The 15950-nt window shown below is 51.5% G+C and overlaps 6 protein-coding genes across 6 annotated transcripts; 4 read left to right on the top strand and 2 right to left on the bottom strand.

Annotated features, from left to right (window-relative positions):
* Positions 1-1641: 1641 nt before the first annotated feature.
* ColSpa_01369 (putative DNA glycosylase) lies at positions 1642-2808 on the top strand (the record flags this gene model as incomplete). Its single annotated transcript, XM_049267581.1, has 1 exon — positions 1642-2808. One exon carries the CDS (start codon positions 1642-1644, stop codon positions 2806-2808), a length of 1167 nt encoding a protein of 388 aa, XP_049123538.1.
* A 2518-nt stretch (positions 2809-5326) lies between these two features.
* ColSpa_01368 (uncharacterized protein) lies at positions 5327-6097 on the top strand (the record flags this gene model as incomplete). Its single annotated transcript, XM_049267580.1, has 1 exon — positions 5327-6097. One exon carries the CDS (start codon positions 5327-5329, stop codon positions 6095-6097), a length of 771 nt encoding a protein of 256 aa, XP_049123537.1.
* Positions 6098-9045: 2948 nt separating this feature from the next.
* ColSpa_01367 (uncharacterized protein) lies at positions 9046-9958 on the top strand (the record flags this gene model as incomplete). The annotated part of the gene is made up of 2 exons (XM_049267579.1): positions 9046-9287; positions 9340-9958. The coding sequence occupies 2 exons, from the start codon at positions 9046-9048 to the stop codon at positions 9956-9958; spliced, it is 861 nt and encodes a 286-aa protein (XP_049123536.1).
* A 2487-nt stretch (positions 9959-12445) lies between these two features.
* ColSpa_01366 (dehydrogenase azaJ) lies at positions 12446-13459 on the top strand (the record flags this gene model as incomplete). The annotated part of the gene is made up of 1 exon (XM_049267578.1): positions 12446-13459. One exon carries the CDS (start codon positions 12446-12448, stop codon positions 13457-13459), a length of 1014 nt encoding a protein of 337 aa, XP_049123535.1.
* A 451-nt stretch (positions 13460-13910) lies between these two features.
* ColSpa_01365 (extracellular serine-rich protein) lies at positions 13911-14803 on the bottom strand (the record flags this gene model as incomplete). Its single annotated transcript, XM_049267577.1, has 3 exons — positions 13911-14190; positions 14246-14603; positions 14671-14803. The coding sequence occupies 3 exons, from the start codon at positions 14801-14803 to the stop codon at positions 13911-13913; spliced, it is 771 nt and encodes a 256-aa protein (XP_049123534.1).
* Positions 14804-15118: 315 nt separating this feature from the next.
* ColSpa_01364 (uncharacterized protein) lies at positions 15119-15373 on the bottom strand (the record flags this gene model as incomplete). The annotated part of the gene is made up of 1 exon (XM_049267576.1): positions 15119-15373. One exon carries the CDS (start codon positions 15371-15373, stop codon positions 15119-15121), a length of 255 nt encoding a protein of 84 aa, XP_049123533.1.
* Positions 15374-15950: the final 577 nt, after the last annotated feature.

Below are 15950 nucleotides of genomic sequence, written 5' to 3'. Positions count from 1 at the left end.
TGCGGCAAATACACTCGCTATTATCGTTCGCGTTGGATGCTGTCAGCGGCAACCTGACAGAAGCTTTGCGCCAAGACGACCGGCGCGCCCAGACTTGACCAGTGGCTGATGGGCTTTTTGTTTCTCCTGGCTAAGGTTCCAGGCGGCGCATCAATATGCAGATCTCACCTGACTGTTGTGAATCGCGTATCAGACATGGAAGTCGAGCGCGTCCTAGTAGAACATTCGTTCAAAGGTGATAGCGCCGCATGCCACCATATGCAAGTAAGCCCTGGCCGTACAACGCTGACGAGGCGACAAATATTTGAAGATTCTCTCATTCGGCGATGCAATGCCGGTGTGTGATGTTAGAGCGACGTTAATAATCGCCAAGTCGTAGGCAGCTAGCATAGGATATCCTTGCCCTGCAACACTACAGGATTGGACATGACTGAGATATGCCCCGTTCGGGACGAACTGGAGGGTTCGCAATCCCTGCAGCACACCCTCTTGGTTAAGCTACGTCCGTAAGGTGTGGAGGCATAACCCACTCCAACGGGCGAAATGCACATGGACGGGGGTTCTCAGATGCAAGATGCGGGGAGGGCATCACGGTGCATGGAGACGGGGAGGCGTGGAAAGGCTTCCGGGCCCGTTGTCGGCGGTATGGGCGAAAGATAACAAGGCCGAGTTCCTGGGGGCGCTGAATGGGCTTCGGAGCCGGCATGGAATTCTTATTGGAACGTATTGAGTGATGGGGACGGAACATATGGACGCGGATGATTCGTCGGCTTCCGAGCGGTTCAAGTGGCTGACGAAGGGCTTGGGAGGCGGCAGCAGGCCTGCAATTTTTTAGTGAAAATTTTGTTCGAAGCGACGATGCAGAGAGCAACGCCAAGGGACAATGTCTCTTGCGTGGGCAGCCAAGTGAAGAGGAAAAAGCAACGGTTAATTTGCGAATAGATTGGAGGGGCAAAGGAGAGGAGAAGAGGTGAGAGGGCCGGTTGCTTGCAGCCTGCAATGGAAATAGACAAGTCGCCTACCTACGTCGATTTGGTCAATGCAGAATGGACTGCTTTGTTTCTCGCTCCCTTTTCCGATTTGAAGTGCTCGGAATGGAAATCGCAGCAACGGCCTCCTGATGAAGAATGTTTGATTGAGGATTGGGGTTGTTGATGGGGAATCAAGATGAATTCCGTGCACGTGGGTACGGCCGGATCCTTCTTTTCCACCTTCCATGCTTCGTTCCTTCCTTCCCAGCACCCCTCCACCTCTCTTCCAGTGGGTTGGTTGGGCTCCTTCTCCGTTCCTTCCTGACACCCTACCTAACTCTCTCCTCCTCCCTTTCCCACTTTCCCATCACCACATGGCCTGTGCGCACTACACGAAAGGCACGGGCCAGGAACCGCTCTAGCTCGAAGCGGGCTAGCGTAATCATGGGTGGATCCGACTCGTTGACATCACCACTGAGAGCCGCTGATGAGGTCGACGATGTACTTTTTCTGCGTCGTCATAGCTGTGCCAGCCAGCCCCTGGATCTGTGTTACAAGCAGCCTTGAATCGACCTCAAAACTTGCATCGACTTCAACGTACCCAATTTGACGTATAAATCAGGGCTCTTCTCCTTTGGCTGATTATTGTATGCGATTCACCTTGATTCTAATGGCGACAGCAACCCGTTCGAGCGCCCGTTTGGCCGCCACTGCAACCGCCACAAAGCCAACGGAGGACGTTGAATCTGCCGGCAACCGTGTCACCAAATCAGCAAAAGGCACTGCCCGGGCTGCGAAGCGAGATCTATCGGACAAGGAAAACACTCCCCAACCCGAGAAGAGGAAACGCGCCGCAACCAAGACCTCAAAGCCCACCCCGTCCAAGAAGGTCAAGACTGAAGACGGTGACGATGCGGCATCATCGGGCCTTGCCAATGTCCCCCAATCGACGCCAATCAAAAAGGATTCAATCAAGACTGAGAGCCCAGACGCCAAGACAAAGGTAGCAAAGTCGCCCGCTGACCTGAAGTCCAAGAAACTCAAGGCATACTCGCAATACGCCGACAAGTCACCGTTCCCCGACTTTTCTCACCCGACCCCGGATGAGTGCCGCTTAGCCCACCGCATCCTGGCTAAGCTCCACGGCAAACGGGAACGTCCCGCTGAGGTCAAGGCTTCCACAACCCGTGCCGGCTGCGGTGACTCACCGTCTGTCCTCGACGCCCTCGTAAGGACGATCCTGAGTCAGAACACCAGCGACACCAACTCAACCCGTGCCAAGAAGAGCATGGATGCCGTCTACGGCGGAAGCGACGAGTGGGAAAAGATTGTCGAGGGCGGGATTCCCAAGCTGCAGGAGGCCATCAAGTGCGGCGGGCTGAGCCAGGTGAAGAGCAAGGTCATTATTGGCATTCTGCACCAGGTGAAGGAGAAGTACGGGTCCTACTCGCTTGACCACCTCTTCAACGCCAGCAATGAAGAAGCGATGCAGGAGCTCATCAGCTTCCAGGGCGTTGGGCCAAAGACTGCCAGCTGTGTTCTCCTCTTCTGTCTGCAGAGAGAATCGTTTGCCGTTGACACCCATGTGTGGAGGATCACCGGACTCATGGGCTGGCGTCCCAAGAGCGCCTCTCGAGACGAGACGCACGCGCACTTGGATGTCAGAATCCCGGACGAGGACAAGTACGGGCTCCATATCTTGCTCGTTAAGCACGGCAAGGTATGTGATGAGTGCAAAGCCGGTGGCAAGAGCATCGGGAAATGTGAATTAAGAAAGGCGTTTCGGCAGGAGAAGATTAAGAGCGAGGAGGGGAAGCCATCGGAGCTTGACGAATAGCATTGTTAGTGAATCATCTTAATATTGCGTTTTTTTCGAAAGCGTTCCTGTAAAACAACTGCTTATAACGTAACCTGGCCGATAAAATAAATACAATGCTTGAACAACTTGGAACAGCTTATTACTGATAACGTTTAAAGTAATTCATCAATAAGTCACCACCGCTTCCCTATCACACAATCCAAAGAAATGTGAGCACGCAAAAAAGCTGCGAGGAAAACTTTTTTGATGAAAGTTTAGGGTACTCATAGCTCATCCGGACCGTAACCAAGTGGCAGCGGTTTTTCTAAGATCTGCTCGCGTATCTCGAGCTTATCACACTGGGCCGCAATAGCCAAGCACTGGGCCACCTTGCCATCTCTCTCATTGTGCATTGTGTTCACTCTGCAGCCGACATTGATCCGCGGTTTCAGCCAAGGTCCTATTTCTCCTTCTATTCAGTCGGTTTGCAACCCGCGGCCAGTTTCTGTGGTGCCGGCAAAAGCATCTCTTGATTCAACAACCTGGTTGCTTACAGGTAGGTTAGACGGTGTGTAATTGCATATAAAATAGATAGTAAGTACAGGTTGAAAAGCTTCTGCCCATGTGCGCTACTGAGTTTCGCCTGGCATTACCAAGTCAAAAACCGTGTAAATTTGGAACATTCTCAAAAGGTAATTCTTTTCATTAGGAGAAAGGTGTAAGGTGTTTCCGTTTTTCATAGGCGACAAGGAGGCTGAACAGCAGATCTGATAAATGTGGTAGCTTGGTAACGAGACCTAGGTCTAGTATATCCTCTCGTTTACCGGTTATAGCGTATTGTAGTGGTGATTTTTTATAAGAGCTTCGTAGTCAGATCAAGTGCCAAGGCTCGTGATAGAAACCTGCAAGGCTAGTACACTGCATGTGTTTGTGTGCAGGCCGCAAGCGTCGCATTTCTTGCGAGTGTAGGTAGAGAGTAGCCTTTTTTATTTTCTTTATTTGGGGGGGAGGGGGGTGATTGAGAAGCAAAAATTCTCATACATGAAATATTTGCATTTCCAGGTGTGTGATTTGAGCAAGAAGGTGATTGGGTTATGCTAGGAGAAGACAAAGGTCATCCCACTGGCAATGCGAGGAACAGATCTAAGACATATGCAAGACGGTACTTCCACTACTTTGGGTTAGACGTTGTCTGATATCCAAAGATCACTTATCTGCAACGATATCTAAGCATTCAGGGAGGCGATCAAACAAATACTTGTAACGCTTCTTCGTACCAGTGCTTAGCAGTGTCTAACAGTACAAGTCTAAATAGGTATAGAATTCAAAGAGATATCGGTGTTAGGGCATGCAAGGCGTGCTATCTGCTTCACTGCCATTCAGATGATACTGAAAAGAGGAGAAAATGTGAAGTCGTGAGTGAACTAGAGTCTCAATCATGGTAGCTTTCACGGGGGGGGGGGCGTTTTCATGCATTGTACACAAAACAACTCAAAATATTTTTGCAAGGGTATCTCAGGAATGCATGTAACCACTCAGCATGTGACGTGAAATCAACGCACCAGAAACATGGGTGAGTCAACAGATAATAGTTGAACATCAACAGTAATGAAAATAAATGAACGAGATGGCCGTTCAATAATTATTTGGTTCATACACAGGAACCAGCTTTACGTGTGCTCTTCTTGTCACAGTGCCAGGCCAGCCACTATAGATATATACCCAATTCACCCGAAAAGAAAGCGTAACAATGGAACTTCTATCCGAGGGTATATCGTAAGTCACTGCCTAAAATAAGGCATATATTCGTTTCCGCGTCTAGTCTTCCTGGACCGTTTTGGTAGTGAGGCTGCTGGGAAAATGGTTAGATTGAAGAGGCTCTCTTGCTGTAAAGAGAGTTATATTGTTATTGTGATGAATCGACAAATCTGAAAACAACCTAGACCAATGATTAACCATACTTGAGCTAACAGAACGTTTGTGGAATCCCTTGCTCCGTCGTAACTTGTGGTTCACAGCTTGCATGCGCGCCATTCAGAATACGATCCGAAACCTTCGATCGTCAGCGCTTCGGCGTCTTCCGGCTTAGTATTGGCCTCGCAACGTCAGAGTCTACTACCTTGCGGGTATCTCCCAGCTCCTCAAGCAGCACAAGCTCTTCAAGCAACACAAGCGGAACAAGCAGCTCAAGCAACACAAGCGGAACGAGTAGCTCAAGCAGCACGTTTCCCCTTGCTTCTGCAACGTCAATAAAGCAGCCGAGCGCCACCAACGTACCATAAATCGCGGGCCATGTCATTCTAGGCTGCCTGGGATCCGCCGCCGGTTATCCCACCTTCATAGAGGTTGGACGGGATCCAAATATGACGCCTATTAGATGCATCACCTTGGCCCAAGGTCGCCGGCACGGCGGAGTGTACCTCGAGTACGTAAACGTCGTTCGCACTATGACGTGTAACTCATGACTAACTCTGCAGCAAAATTTGCTACGGGTTCGAGTCCCTTGAAGATACATCTCTTGTACCAGAAATCAACTGTGACCTCCGTTGCCCTGGAAATGCTGCACAGCTTTGCGGTGGCATGTAGCCGGCGCTTCCCCGTAAGAAGAGACATTCGGACGCAGGTCTTCAGGAGCGCCGTTCCCGCAAACATCTTGCTCACTATCTACGGGGTCCTTGTAGATGTGCCTGGTACGACCATTGTCGTACCCGGGACGACCATTGTCGGTCCCAGCACAACCATCGTGATACCACCCACGGCGGGCATCGGCCCGAGTGCTACTATCGCCGGGACCGGCGTAACTCCTCTTGGGCCGACAACTGTTCCCCTTCCCGTGGTACCAAGCGGTACCCTTGCTCCGGGTCAACCCACCACTGTTTTCGGTCCCGACGGGGCTCTTGTTACCGTCACCTCCGTCGTCACCACCATAACCTACACGACCGTCGATCCTGTAAGGCCCACCGCCCTGAGTCCCGTCGAGCTCTGCACCACACTCTACTTCGAAGACTGCCACTGCCCAGTGCAGGCCATTCCCGAGGTGCCCATGGCCACGTACGAGGCCCAGTGCGACAGGTGTGGCCTGGTGGGAAGAGCATTGTCACCCTTACTGTCCCTATGGATCTCGGCTCAAGCGGTTCATTGGGCGCCAACAGGCCAGCATCCGGAGGCCAGCCGCCCAGTCAACATTTCGGAGGAGCCCTGGGGACTCCTAGCAGCACTCTTGGTGTCGCTGGTCAGGATGTCGACAAACCCCCAGCCGCACCCGAATTCCAGGCGGGGCAGAACGATGATACCGCTCCGCCATTCACCGGCCCCCCGGCTGGTGTAACGCCTGGCAGCCCAGCTAATGTATCCTCCGCCAGCTTAGCCGGTGGGCAGCTCAGTGGCCAGTCTGGGCAGTTTGGTGTCCCACTGGCTCTCCTAGTGCTAATTCTTCCAATACTGTCTCCCACGGAGGGGCACAGTACCCCGGAGCATCAGGCTTAGTATAGGGGCCTACTGGCACTCAGTCAACTCCGTGCAGGCCGAGCACAGTGGTTGTGGCGAGTACGGAGGGAATTCAATCCGGCCTCAGCGCAGCGTACATGTTGTCGTCCATCACCGCTTGTGTGGTCGCTCTGGCTTTTATCTTTGGATAACGAGGTCGTTGGCGTACTTTATTGACAGTTGGCCCTCCATTGCTTTCAGTATGGCTATCAGCGTTCTCCATGTCTTACATGTTATTAATCTTACTAATATTCAATACCCGTTCTCCTACGTGCTCCTTGACCTTTGGCCAAACTAACCCCAATCAATACACAAAAAATTCGCTAGACCCACTGTGAACCTTCCTCAGTTGGTACAGCCTGAATCATAGAGACGAGGTATTAAGTAGGTGGACAGCAAAGCGCAGTGGATAATTCCAAGACTCCTGAAGAGCCGCAAAAAGCCAAATATCCAACGCTCCTTGTCCAGCTACACCTGATCAACTTGACGCTTGTGAATGACAGCGGTATCATCAGGAGACAAGATTAAAAAAACGCGTTGAGGAGCAAGCGAGAACAAGACCGGCAGGGCCTCAGCTGGAGTTCTTGTTATCATCGGATTTGAGGGCGCCCTTGGCTGGAAACACGGTACTAAGAACTGTCTTTGCGGAGGGATAAAGAAGCACAGGATTAGGAGACTGGCCGGCTGTCATGACAATCAGCCCGTTGCGGAACTAAGAAGTTGGTGGCTCAAATTTCTTCGAGGCACAGAGCCCGGTCATTGGAACCGACGATTGACTGTATGTGGTGTATTTTATTGTTTGCCGGCACTGCGGGTAAGAAGCTAGCTAACGCGGGTGAGCGATTTTTGATCAAAGTTAGGGGGTGCGGGGCACGGGTAGTAGTTGGATCGATGACGACCAGCGAATACTTGGTATTGTAATTATGTTTTGGGTGGTTTTTTACCACGCGATGGTGTTATCCACATTCGATTTTGGGCTCCTCCGTGTGGCTTTGTGAGCGAGGACATCGACGTGGGGCAGCAAGCAATGCATCATTACACGTAAGTGCCGTTCTCTTGATAAGGTTTTTTGGTTTTAGCTTTGACTCATCTCAACGGATTTATCAATCACTCACGAGTTGCTAATACGACAAGAGCTATCAAGGGGCGCCTCCATTCCCATCATTCCTAGCTGCCGCTCGGGCCGCACAAAAGGCGAGTACCTCAAACTGAGGGAGCGCGTCGTCGAATGTTACCCAGTATTTCTATCCGAAGACATCGCTTTCAACTGCCAAGAAAGCTCCTCGTGATTTTGGCTTTCGACATACCGACTTGTTGGCCACGCTAAGCCAAGCCACAACGGCTCACCATGATCGCCTCTGGCCACTTCGGTAGGATTTGCGCAGAGTTAGGACCAACACGGTTGCGCTAAGCTGGGGGAGCTGGAAATCCTCAACCGACAGGGATGCGAGCCGGCCGTGCTGTCGCGTTGCTGGAGTCGCGCTCGAGGTGTTAGTTTGTTCCCCCGTCATGGACAGCCTCCCCCTGCCACTGCTGCTTGCCATGTGTTTTGAGAGGGATCCATATCGGCCGATTGCGACCCAAGCCTCTTTGCCCAGCGTTCGTGTATTTATGATTGATACCTCATGTCGGTGATTGCAGAATGCAAATCATCCTACGACAATGGAATGTCTTTAAGATCCGCGAGTTTGAAGTTTGTGTAATTATGATTTCCAACGGTCTGACTTATTGCTGTTTCTCAAGTGAAACTGCATCGAGATATCGATTGTCGCATCCCGCAGAAGGGCCAAGATTTCTCAGCCCGAGAGAGCTTTTCGGCTTGTCAAAGGCACGCTTGATCGTGACGTCAATCAGCCTCTTGGGGCGTGGCTAAAGAACCCGCCACACCAATTCAGAAAACTTCGACGAAGTGTTCGAAGCGTTGTTTCGTCGAGCCGCACCTTTCGTAGCCAGCTCCGGACAATCCTGAACAAAGGGATCGTGGTTGCGCGGGAACGCGACGCGAAGACAAGCTTATCTCCCACGGACACTCTGATGTGCATCTCCAGGCGCACAATTATGTAAATTTGCAAGCCCCGGTTTGCCCGAGCTTCCAAGTCGTTTCTTAGCGGGAGGCTTCGGCGGGCTTGAGACGGCGCCATTGACATCGATGCGCCACGCTACTGCAGGTCCTTGGCGGATAGCCAGCAACACCAACTCAGGAACCGCCAGGAATGGGGATCATTCACTCGTTTCTTGCTGTGGCTCACCTACAGCTTCCAGTCCTCGGACCAGACAAACAGCACCCGACTGTCATCCTGGTTGTGAGCTAAGCCAATTCTACTGTTATGCGGCGAGCCGTTCCAAGCTCAGGACGTATTCCCACTTTTCGATCTGCCACTAATGAAAGGAGGGCTCAGATGCTTTTTTCCGATGTCTTGTTTGCTCCAACACTTTACGTAGCCGGTTTCTGCGGGTGCTCAGTGACGGCCAGATGCATGCTATCATCTACTAAGACGTCGGGGGTTGAGAGTTGTTTGCTTTTCCTCCTGATTGCCGAGGCGCTACCAGGCTGCCTCCGCCCTTGCATGATGTATTGCCCGGTCTGAGTTTGTGCAGCTGGATCTCGAGCCAAGGGAGCCCAGGGAGATATAAGGACGCCTCCATATCCCGTCAGTTAGAGAGAGAATAGTAGATTCTGAGGCACGCAAAGCAAGATCTCCATCCATCATCCGTTTCTCACTCCGCAGTCTCAGTCGTTGACTACGGGCATTACATTCGCTGCAGCACACACTCACTGATTTTATCAAGATGAAGTTTTCGATCGTTACGTACTTCGCTGTTGCGGCATCGGCTGCCGTTGTCGACACCGACAGCGCCATGGAGATACCTGCGGCTCTCGAGGTCCCTGCCGTGCAAGCCCGCGCCACGGGTTGTAATGCCGACAATTGCCTCCGTGCCGTGAGGGCCACTCGCTACGGCACTGCTACCATGGAGCTTCGCATGGCTGAATGCAGCTCATTCCTCGCTGTCACAGAGACCCCAAGTGCCTCGTAGGTTTCCTTACACCCAAGTCTTTGGTCACTTCAGCTAACACGTTATCAGTACCGTCTACGTTACCGAGTCCAGCATCGAGACGATCACCGCCAACGCCACCAAGACCATTTACCAGCGTCAAGCCGCTGAAACCTCCATCTCCACCAAGGCTATCCCTGAGTATGCCTCCGCGTGTTCGGATGCAGCCCGCTACAGCTCTGCTTGCTCCTGCTTCGGCGCCACTGCCGCCACGACCACCATCCCAGCGTTGACCGTCACCTCGACAGTGTCTTTCGTATCAACCACGACCCTCGCACCCTTTGTCAACGTCACCCGCCCTGCGCTGTCCTGCAGTAAGGTCTGGAACTGCGGCGACTCCACGATTCCCCTCTGCTCCGGCGAGTCTGGCTGCGTGTGCTTTAAGACCGTCGAGGGACGCGACGTTTGCGCCGAGCCAAACGAATGCGAATCCAGCTGCGACACGACCAACGACTGTGGCAACGGCGAAGTATGCATCAAGCAGAGCTGCTGTGCTGGAGGCACTTGCATGAAAGTCGATGTTTGCTTGAACCAGGTCCAGCCGAAGATGATGTTCAAGAGGCGCAATGCTGCCTGGATCAAAAAGCAGGTTCGGGCTGATTTGCACCACCTCAGCTTGGTTCCTCACGACTCGGAGGAAGAAGCATGATTAATTACCCATATTTATTATAGAAACGAGAGAGATTGGATGACACATGCAGAGTCGTATCCTGGTACATACATAAGAAAGAGACATACCCGTTGTAGACGTCTATCACAAAATCTATTCAGCCATTATGAGGCTATGTTTTAATCAGTTTAAATCAATCAGAAACAGCACGATTCACCTCAAAAACACATCCTCTGTTTTAATTGGAAACTGAGACCGTAGGATTGAAAATTTGTTGGGGGTCTGTGATAAGCTTTGGGCTGGGCTTGACTCGCTGCCTCCCCTTAGCTTTGTCTTTCATAAAGCTGAGCATGTAGGCTGTCGGGGGAACAACGGCGGCATCTTCCGCAAACATGAGAAGCGTTTGCTTATTGGGGCTGGCCAAGTCTGCACTTTAATCCGATGGACAGGGGCAGTTGCATTAGCCTCCACGCATACAATGAATATGTTACAAGCCATTAATTTCGGTGTTGTCATTTCGATCCAGAATGTTGTCACCATTATCTGGAGTCTTCTTGGTCACATATGCGCGAAGCCCAAGCATATTTCGTCGATGCTGTCTTGTAACTCCTGAATGTTGATCGGCGGTGCCTCAACATGTGGCAACGAAAGATTAATCTTTTGCAGGCCACGATCCCGTCATGTGACAGTCATTTGTCAAAGGCACAAAGTACCTCTGCAATTTCAACGGTCAATCGTGTGGTTCAATCATGAGGTACTCATGAGACATGATACTTGTCCGTACTAGAGGATCTCTCCGAGGTTGAGGAACACATTTCATGGGTTACTACAAATCAGCTTACCTTAGCTATCCTTTGCAAATCAACCACCCTCATCTTAGTGCCAATTGAAATTTCCAGTCATTTGTACCCGGACTGCTGCACCAGCCAATCCTCAGTTTGGTGAAGTCACGACGCAAAGATATGCTCATACTTGTCACTCACGCAACATGCAACATCGTGCAGAAGTTGGTCGACAATTTACCCATCAAAGTCCAGTAAGACGACTTTCTCAGGCAAATTATAGCAGTTCAATGTGTCGTTAAACTCGCAGACTTTGTATTGAACAACGACTACTGTAATATCGAGGCTCTAGCCGACGCCTTCGTGACACAAGTGCAGTAATCTCCGCGTGTGGCATCTTCCCTGCTGAGCTTCAGATCAACAACCATCTTCTTCACCTCAGAACTGCTCAATGCGTCATCGTCCGCCAATTCGTCTTGTAGACGTGTGATAATGACTGAATCCGGGGTCTCCTTGGTATGCTAGAGAGTTTTGCGTCGTTCGTTGCCTCCCGCTGCGTGGCTAAGATCAGCTACCCTGCCTCACCGCTTGATATCTTCACCGGGATTTTGACCAATGTCTTCTAAGTGATGTCAGGAAAGTCTTGTGGTTCGATCGGCAAGAGCGTCTATTGGAACAGCAAAGAGGAATCCATGAGATCGCGGAGAGACAGAGGTAGCCCGACGTCTTGGGCCACTGAAAGAAAGGTAGCTGAGTTTGTTGCAGTGATAACCACGAGAGATGATGACGAAGTACTGTGCTTAGAGCTCACTTGGTCAGGGACTTTATGAATGCATTTGTAGAGGTCAAGGGCACTAAGAGTGCGCTTCATTGCAGGGGAACAGATAAAAATACAATCTTTAAAAGAAACTCGCATGGAGACTCAGGAGCGTAATTGACTTAGGGTTCTTTCCAGTGCGCAGCGTACCGCTATCAGTATCACACCAAAAACGGACACGGGATATGGAGAATGTTAACGGTGACAAGCTTGACGTTGAACCCACGCCATTGGAGGAATTTTTGCAGAACGACATCTAAATGTCTCACTTTGGAAAAGATTATCGTCCAGAAGCTTGATCTGACGTTTGAGGTTATGCACTTGAATCAAATTAATCACGAAGGTCTCTGTCCACAGTTGCCATGATAGTGCAAACTTTAATTATCTGCCGCTATAAATAAACCAAGTTCGCGTCAAGGCCTTGCCGCAATTCGCGAGGTTGCAGCATCCCAAGTAGACGGCCGGCTTGGGCACTTTCGTCATTCTGCAATTTCGATAGTCTCATGTAGTCCAATCGCATATCTCAAACCTTCAGTGCCCGATGCACAGCTGAGGATTTTGTGTTTCACAGCAGACTCTCTGCGTGCCGACGAATAGTTCTGCCATCTGCGGATGTTTCGGCGGGGTTTGGCGACATTTTGCTTAGCAATCACGCACCATCACGAACTATGTTGCATATGGCGTCTTTCATTGCGTCTACGTCGTGACTGAGCTTATTAATCCGGCGCCATCGGCATGTGCGTCTCTACCGCTTCACCATATATGTAGGAGGTGGAATACCTATCGCCTAGGTTATTCTGATCATCTTTATCCGTAACGACAACAATTCCCTCGGCGCTTAGCTGAACTACAATATTTAGATTCGGTCGATATCCGATACCCATAGAACGTTCATAATATCAAAGCGCCCTCCTGTTTAACCACAACATGTCTCATTCGGCCGCTGTTCAACCCGCACCCAAAGCTCCACTGGAGGTCCAAGACGTCAAAACCCCACAGCCTGGTCCGCACGAGCTTCTCATCAAGAACGAGCTCATTGCACTTAATCCGATCGATGCAAAGTTGGCGAAACTTGCTCTCTTCCCCATTGAATACCCGGCTATCCTCGGAGGATCTTATGGAGGCAAGGTCGCAGCCATTGGCAGTGAGGTTACCAACTTCAAAGTCAGCGACACGGTCGCTGCAGCAAAGGCTGGCGGCGTCTCCGGAAACAAGTACAGCAGCTTCCAGAAGTATGTCGTTTCTCGAGATGTTACCACGAGCAAAGTTCCGGAAAGCGTCGACCTCCACATCCCAGCGGGATTGATCGGCAACTTCACTACCGTTGTGGGGCTATTCACAGAGCACCTTCGTCTTGAGAGGCCTGATCCGGTCGGCAAAATGTCTTCTAAGGGCAAAAAGATTCTGGTCTACGGCGGAACATCTAGCTTCGGTAGCTTTGCGACGCAGTACGCCACCCAAGCCGGTTACGACGTCGTCACTACCACTTCCCCGCAACACAGGGATTTCGTCGCAAAGTTGGGTGCTGCTTATGTTGTTGATCATACCCAGTCTCACGATGCGATTGTAAAGGAGCTGGTTGCGCAAGGGCCCTACGACCACGTTGTGGACTCCATCTCCTTGAAGCCCACATACGCCATCACCACCGAGGTTGTCGCGGCACAGGGTGGTGGAAAGGTATACGGATTGCTGCCACCCTCAGATGGTATTCCCAAAGGCGTGACTGCGGAGTTTGCATCCTGGGGTGCACCACTGGCTGAGGAGAAGAATGCGGAATTACTGCAGTGGGCCTTTGGGACCTACTTTACACAGGCCATTGCTAAAGACAAGATTGTGGCCTTGCCCTCGCAAAAGATTAATGGTGGATTGGGCGGACTGAACGAGGCAGTTGATGTTCTCTTTAAAGGAGTCAGTGGCGTAAAGGTTGTTGTCGAGCTTTAGGTTTGGCAGCTGCCACAAAGCTATCAACGCACAATATCTCAATGTAGTTATAGAAATAATACAAAACTTTCCGTCAGTTCTACTGGCAGTACACATATCGTCAAAGAGAACCTGTGTTTCGCATCTAGCGTTGTTGATTTTGATTGTATTTTATCTCCTAAGTTGTAGTCCAGCAACACATGGGCTGCTGTTCTACATTTTACTGCCCACTTCATCAAACCAACGTCGAAAACCGGCTGCAAGCAGCGGTAGGATATATATACGAATATATAAGACTGTTATTACATACACTTAGATTACCCCCTCCGTTCGCTACGATCCGTTCGCACACAAGACTCCGCCTCTATACGAACCAAATCATTCGGTGGAACGAAGAATATGTATTCGAACCAACGGGTGTTTTGAGTCGCAGGTGAGCTTCCTGAGCTCGGCGGAGAACCTTGAATGTTCGTTAAGCAGCGGGCGCGGCAGGAGTTGCGGCGGGAGCTGCAGGCGCAGCTGCTGGGTCTTGGGCAGGGTTGGCGGCAGGAGTTGCGGGAGCTGCAGGCGCCGCGGGAGCTGCAGCAGGGGGCGCACCGCCGCCGCCGCCCTGTTGTGCCGGTGCCGGAACAAAGGCCGCGTTTGCCAGCGGAATCTGTCCGACGGATCCACCGGAGATTGTAGTTCCGTCAACGTTGGCCTTTGCCGCCGCCGCCAATTTGGAGTACTGAACGACTTGGTTCGCGTTGGTGCTGTGTAATTCGTAAGTCCTCGTGTTCCAAGCCACCGAGTTCTTCCACTACTTACGGATTGATAACCAGGACCTGGCCCTCTTGACAATGCGGCCCCGTAGCGCAGTACAGAAACATCGGGTCGGCACTCGCAATTGGCATGTTGAAGGTTCCGACCATGGCCTGACCGTCTTTGAAAGGGATGTGGCCGCTGTGAATAGCAGCAGCGTTTTGTGCCTGTAGCGGCTGGCACGCGGAGCCCTCAGCGCTCTGTGTTACGGTATGGTTACCGTTGCTGAACTGGAACTGGACAACATCGCCGACCTGAGCCTGAATCAAGTTCGGCACGAAAGTGTCTTGTGCGCCACCGACTACTACTGGGATGAGTTGGTTGCCTTGAGGGGTCGCTGGGGCTGCTGCTGCCTGTCTCCTGACTGCGGTTGTTGTTAGATATCGTGGCCAACAGCCCAGTATGCTATTCAGAAAAATAAGAAAGCTTACTCCTAAAAGGACGGTGCGGAACACCGCCCACAACGGTTCCATCAGGAGGGAAGGGGTCTCTCTTGGAGACAGGCTGAGGCATCGCGCTGATCGTGGCAGCAGCCATCAAGGCCCAAGCTGAGTTGAATCTCATGTTGAATGACAAGAATGGGAAATCGGAGGAAAATCTGCGAGAACGACTGAAGTGAACACTGCTCAACAGTGACTATCCCCAAATGCGATTAGAATATCTGTAAATGACTGTAAAGACCGGTCTCGATGGAAATCACAGCTAATCCTCACTGGGAGGGTTTTGTGAAAGGGAAGAAAGGGAAGGTGTGAAGATGGAGACAAAACTTAAAGTTCGAGTAAGTCTAATTTTTGGATTATATTAGCATTGGAATCTAGCAGATAGACGTTCCGAAAAACTCGCACAGCCACGGACCAGCAAGACTCTTTGATGGGGGCTCTAGGGGGCCTTGGTAATCATGATAACGGACACTGCAGACACAGGGGGGAGAAGAGAGCGGGCCTGTTCACGGCCAAAGAGACGCAAAACAGCACCTACGACGAACTCGTCCTCGGCGGTGATGCTGGACATCTGTAATGCTTGTGATGCCAAGATGTCTGATGTTGTTCCGCGACGGTTTGAGGCTCTAGCGGGCGATACCCCTTCGGGAAGCCAGAGCCTCACAGGGTGGGTGGTGATCTGGCGGAAGATCATGTCGATTGGATCGCCGCCGTCCCTTCTCTCCACCGGAGATCATGGGATGGCGTGAAGCTGTGTTTCTGACTTGACATGTTGGTGGGGCCGAGGTGGGTGTATGGAGCCGATAAGAGGCCCCCATTCGGGAGCTTTCCATGTTTCATGTCGACTTCAGGTCGTTCCCTTGGGTCTTGGTGCAAGTTCTTGTCGGCTTGTGTGACGGGCAGCTTGGGAGGCCAAGATCCAATCTCTGTGTTTTGCGACGGCTTGTCATGGCTTGTCAGTATGTGGATGGCAGGTCCTTGCCACGCCAAACACCGACGCGCCCTCTCAGTCCTTCGGCAGTAAGCGTCGGCAGACCGCCACGAGGGCCTGAATCACCGCTTAGTCAGTTGCCAACGCCGGACGAAAACGATCCAAGATGAGACGAAAAGAAATGTGCAGTGCTCGGCGATGATCCGACAGGCGTGCGTGGGGTTCGGCCGCCGTAAAACGTCCGTGGGCCCCCTCGCGGTCTCGCGAAAACTTGACAAGATTGACGGGACCTAAGAAGATCATCTTGAACGATCGACGTTCAAGACGTATCACTTTGTCG

The sequence above is a fragment of the Colletotrichum spaethianum genome, assembly GCF_022836535.1.
Source record: "Colletotrichum spaethianum MAFF 239500 DNA, contig02, whole genome shotgun sequence".
Classification (NCBI taxonomy): Eukaryota; Fungi; Ascomycota; class Sordariomycetes; order Glomerellales; family Glomerellaceae; genus Colletotrichum; species Colletotrichum spaethianum.
The sequence above is the reverse complement of the archived record's forward strand: the minus strand, read 5'-3'. Positions and strand labels throughout refer to the sequence as shown.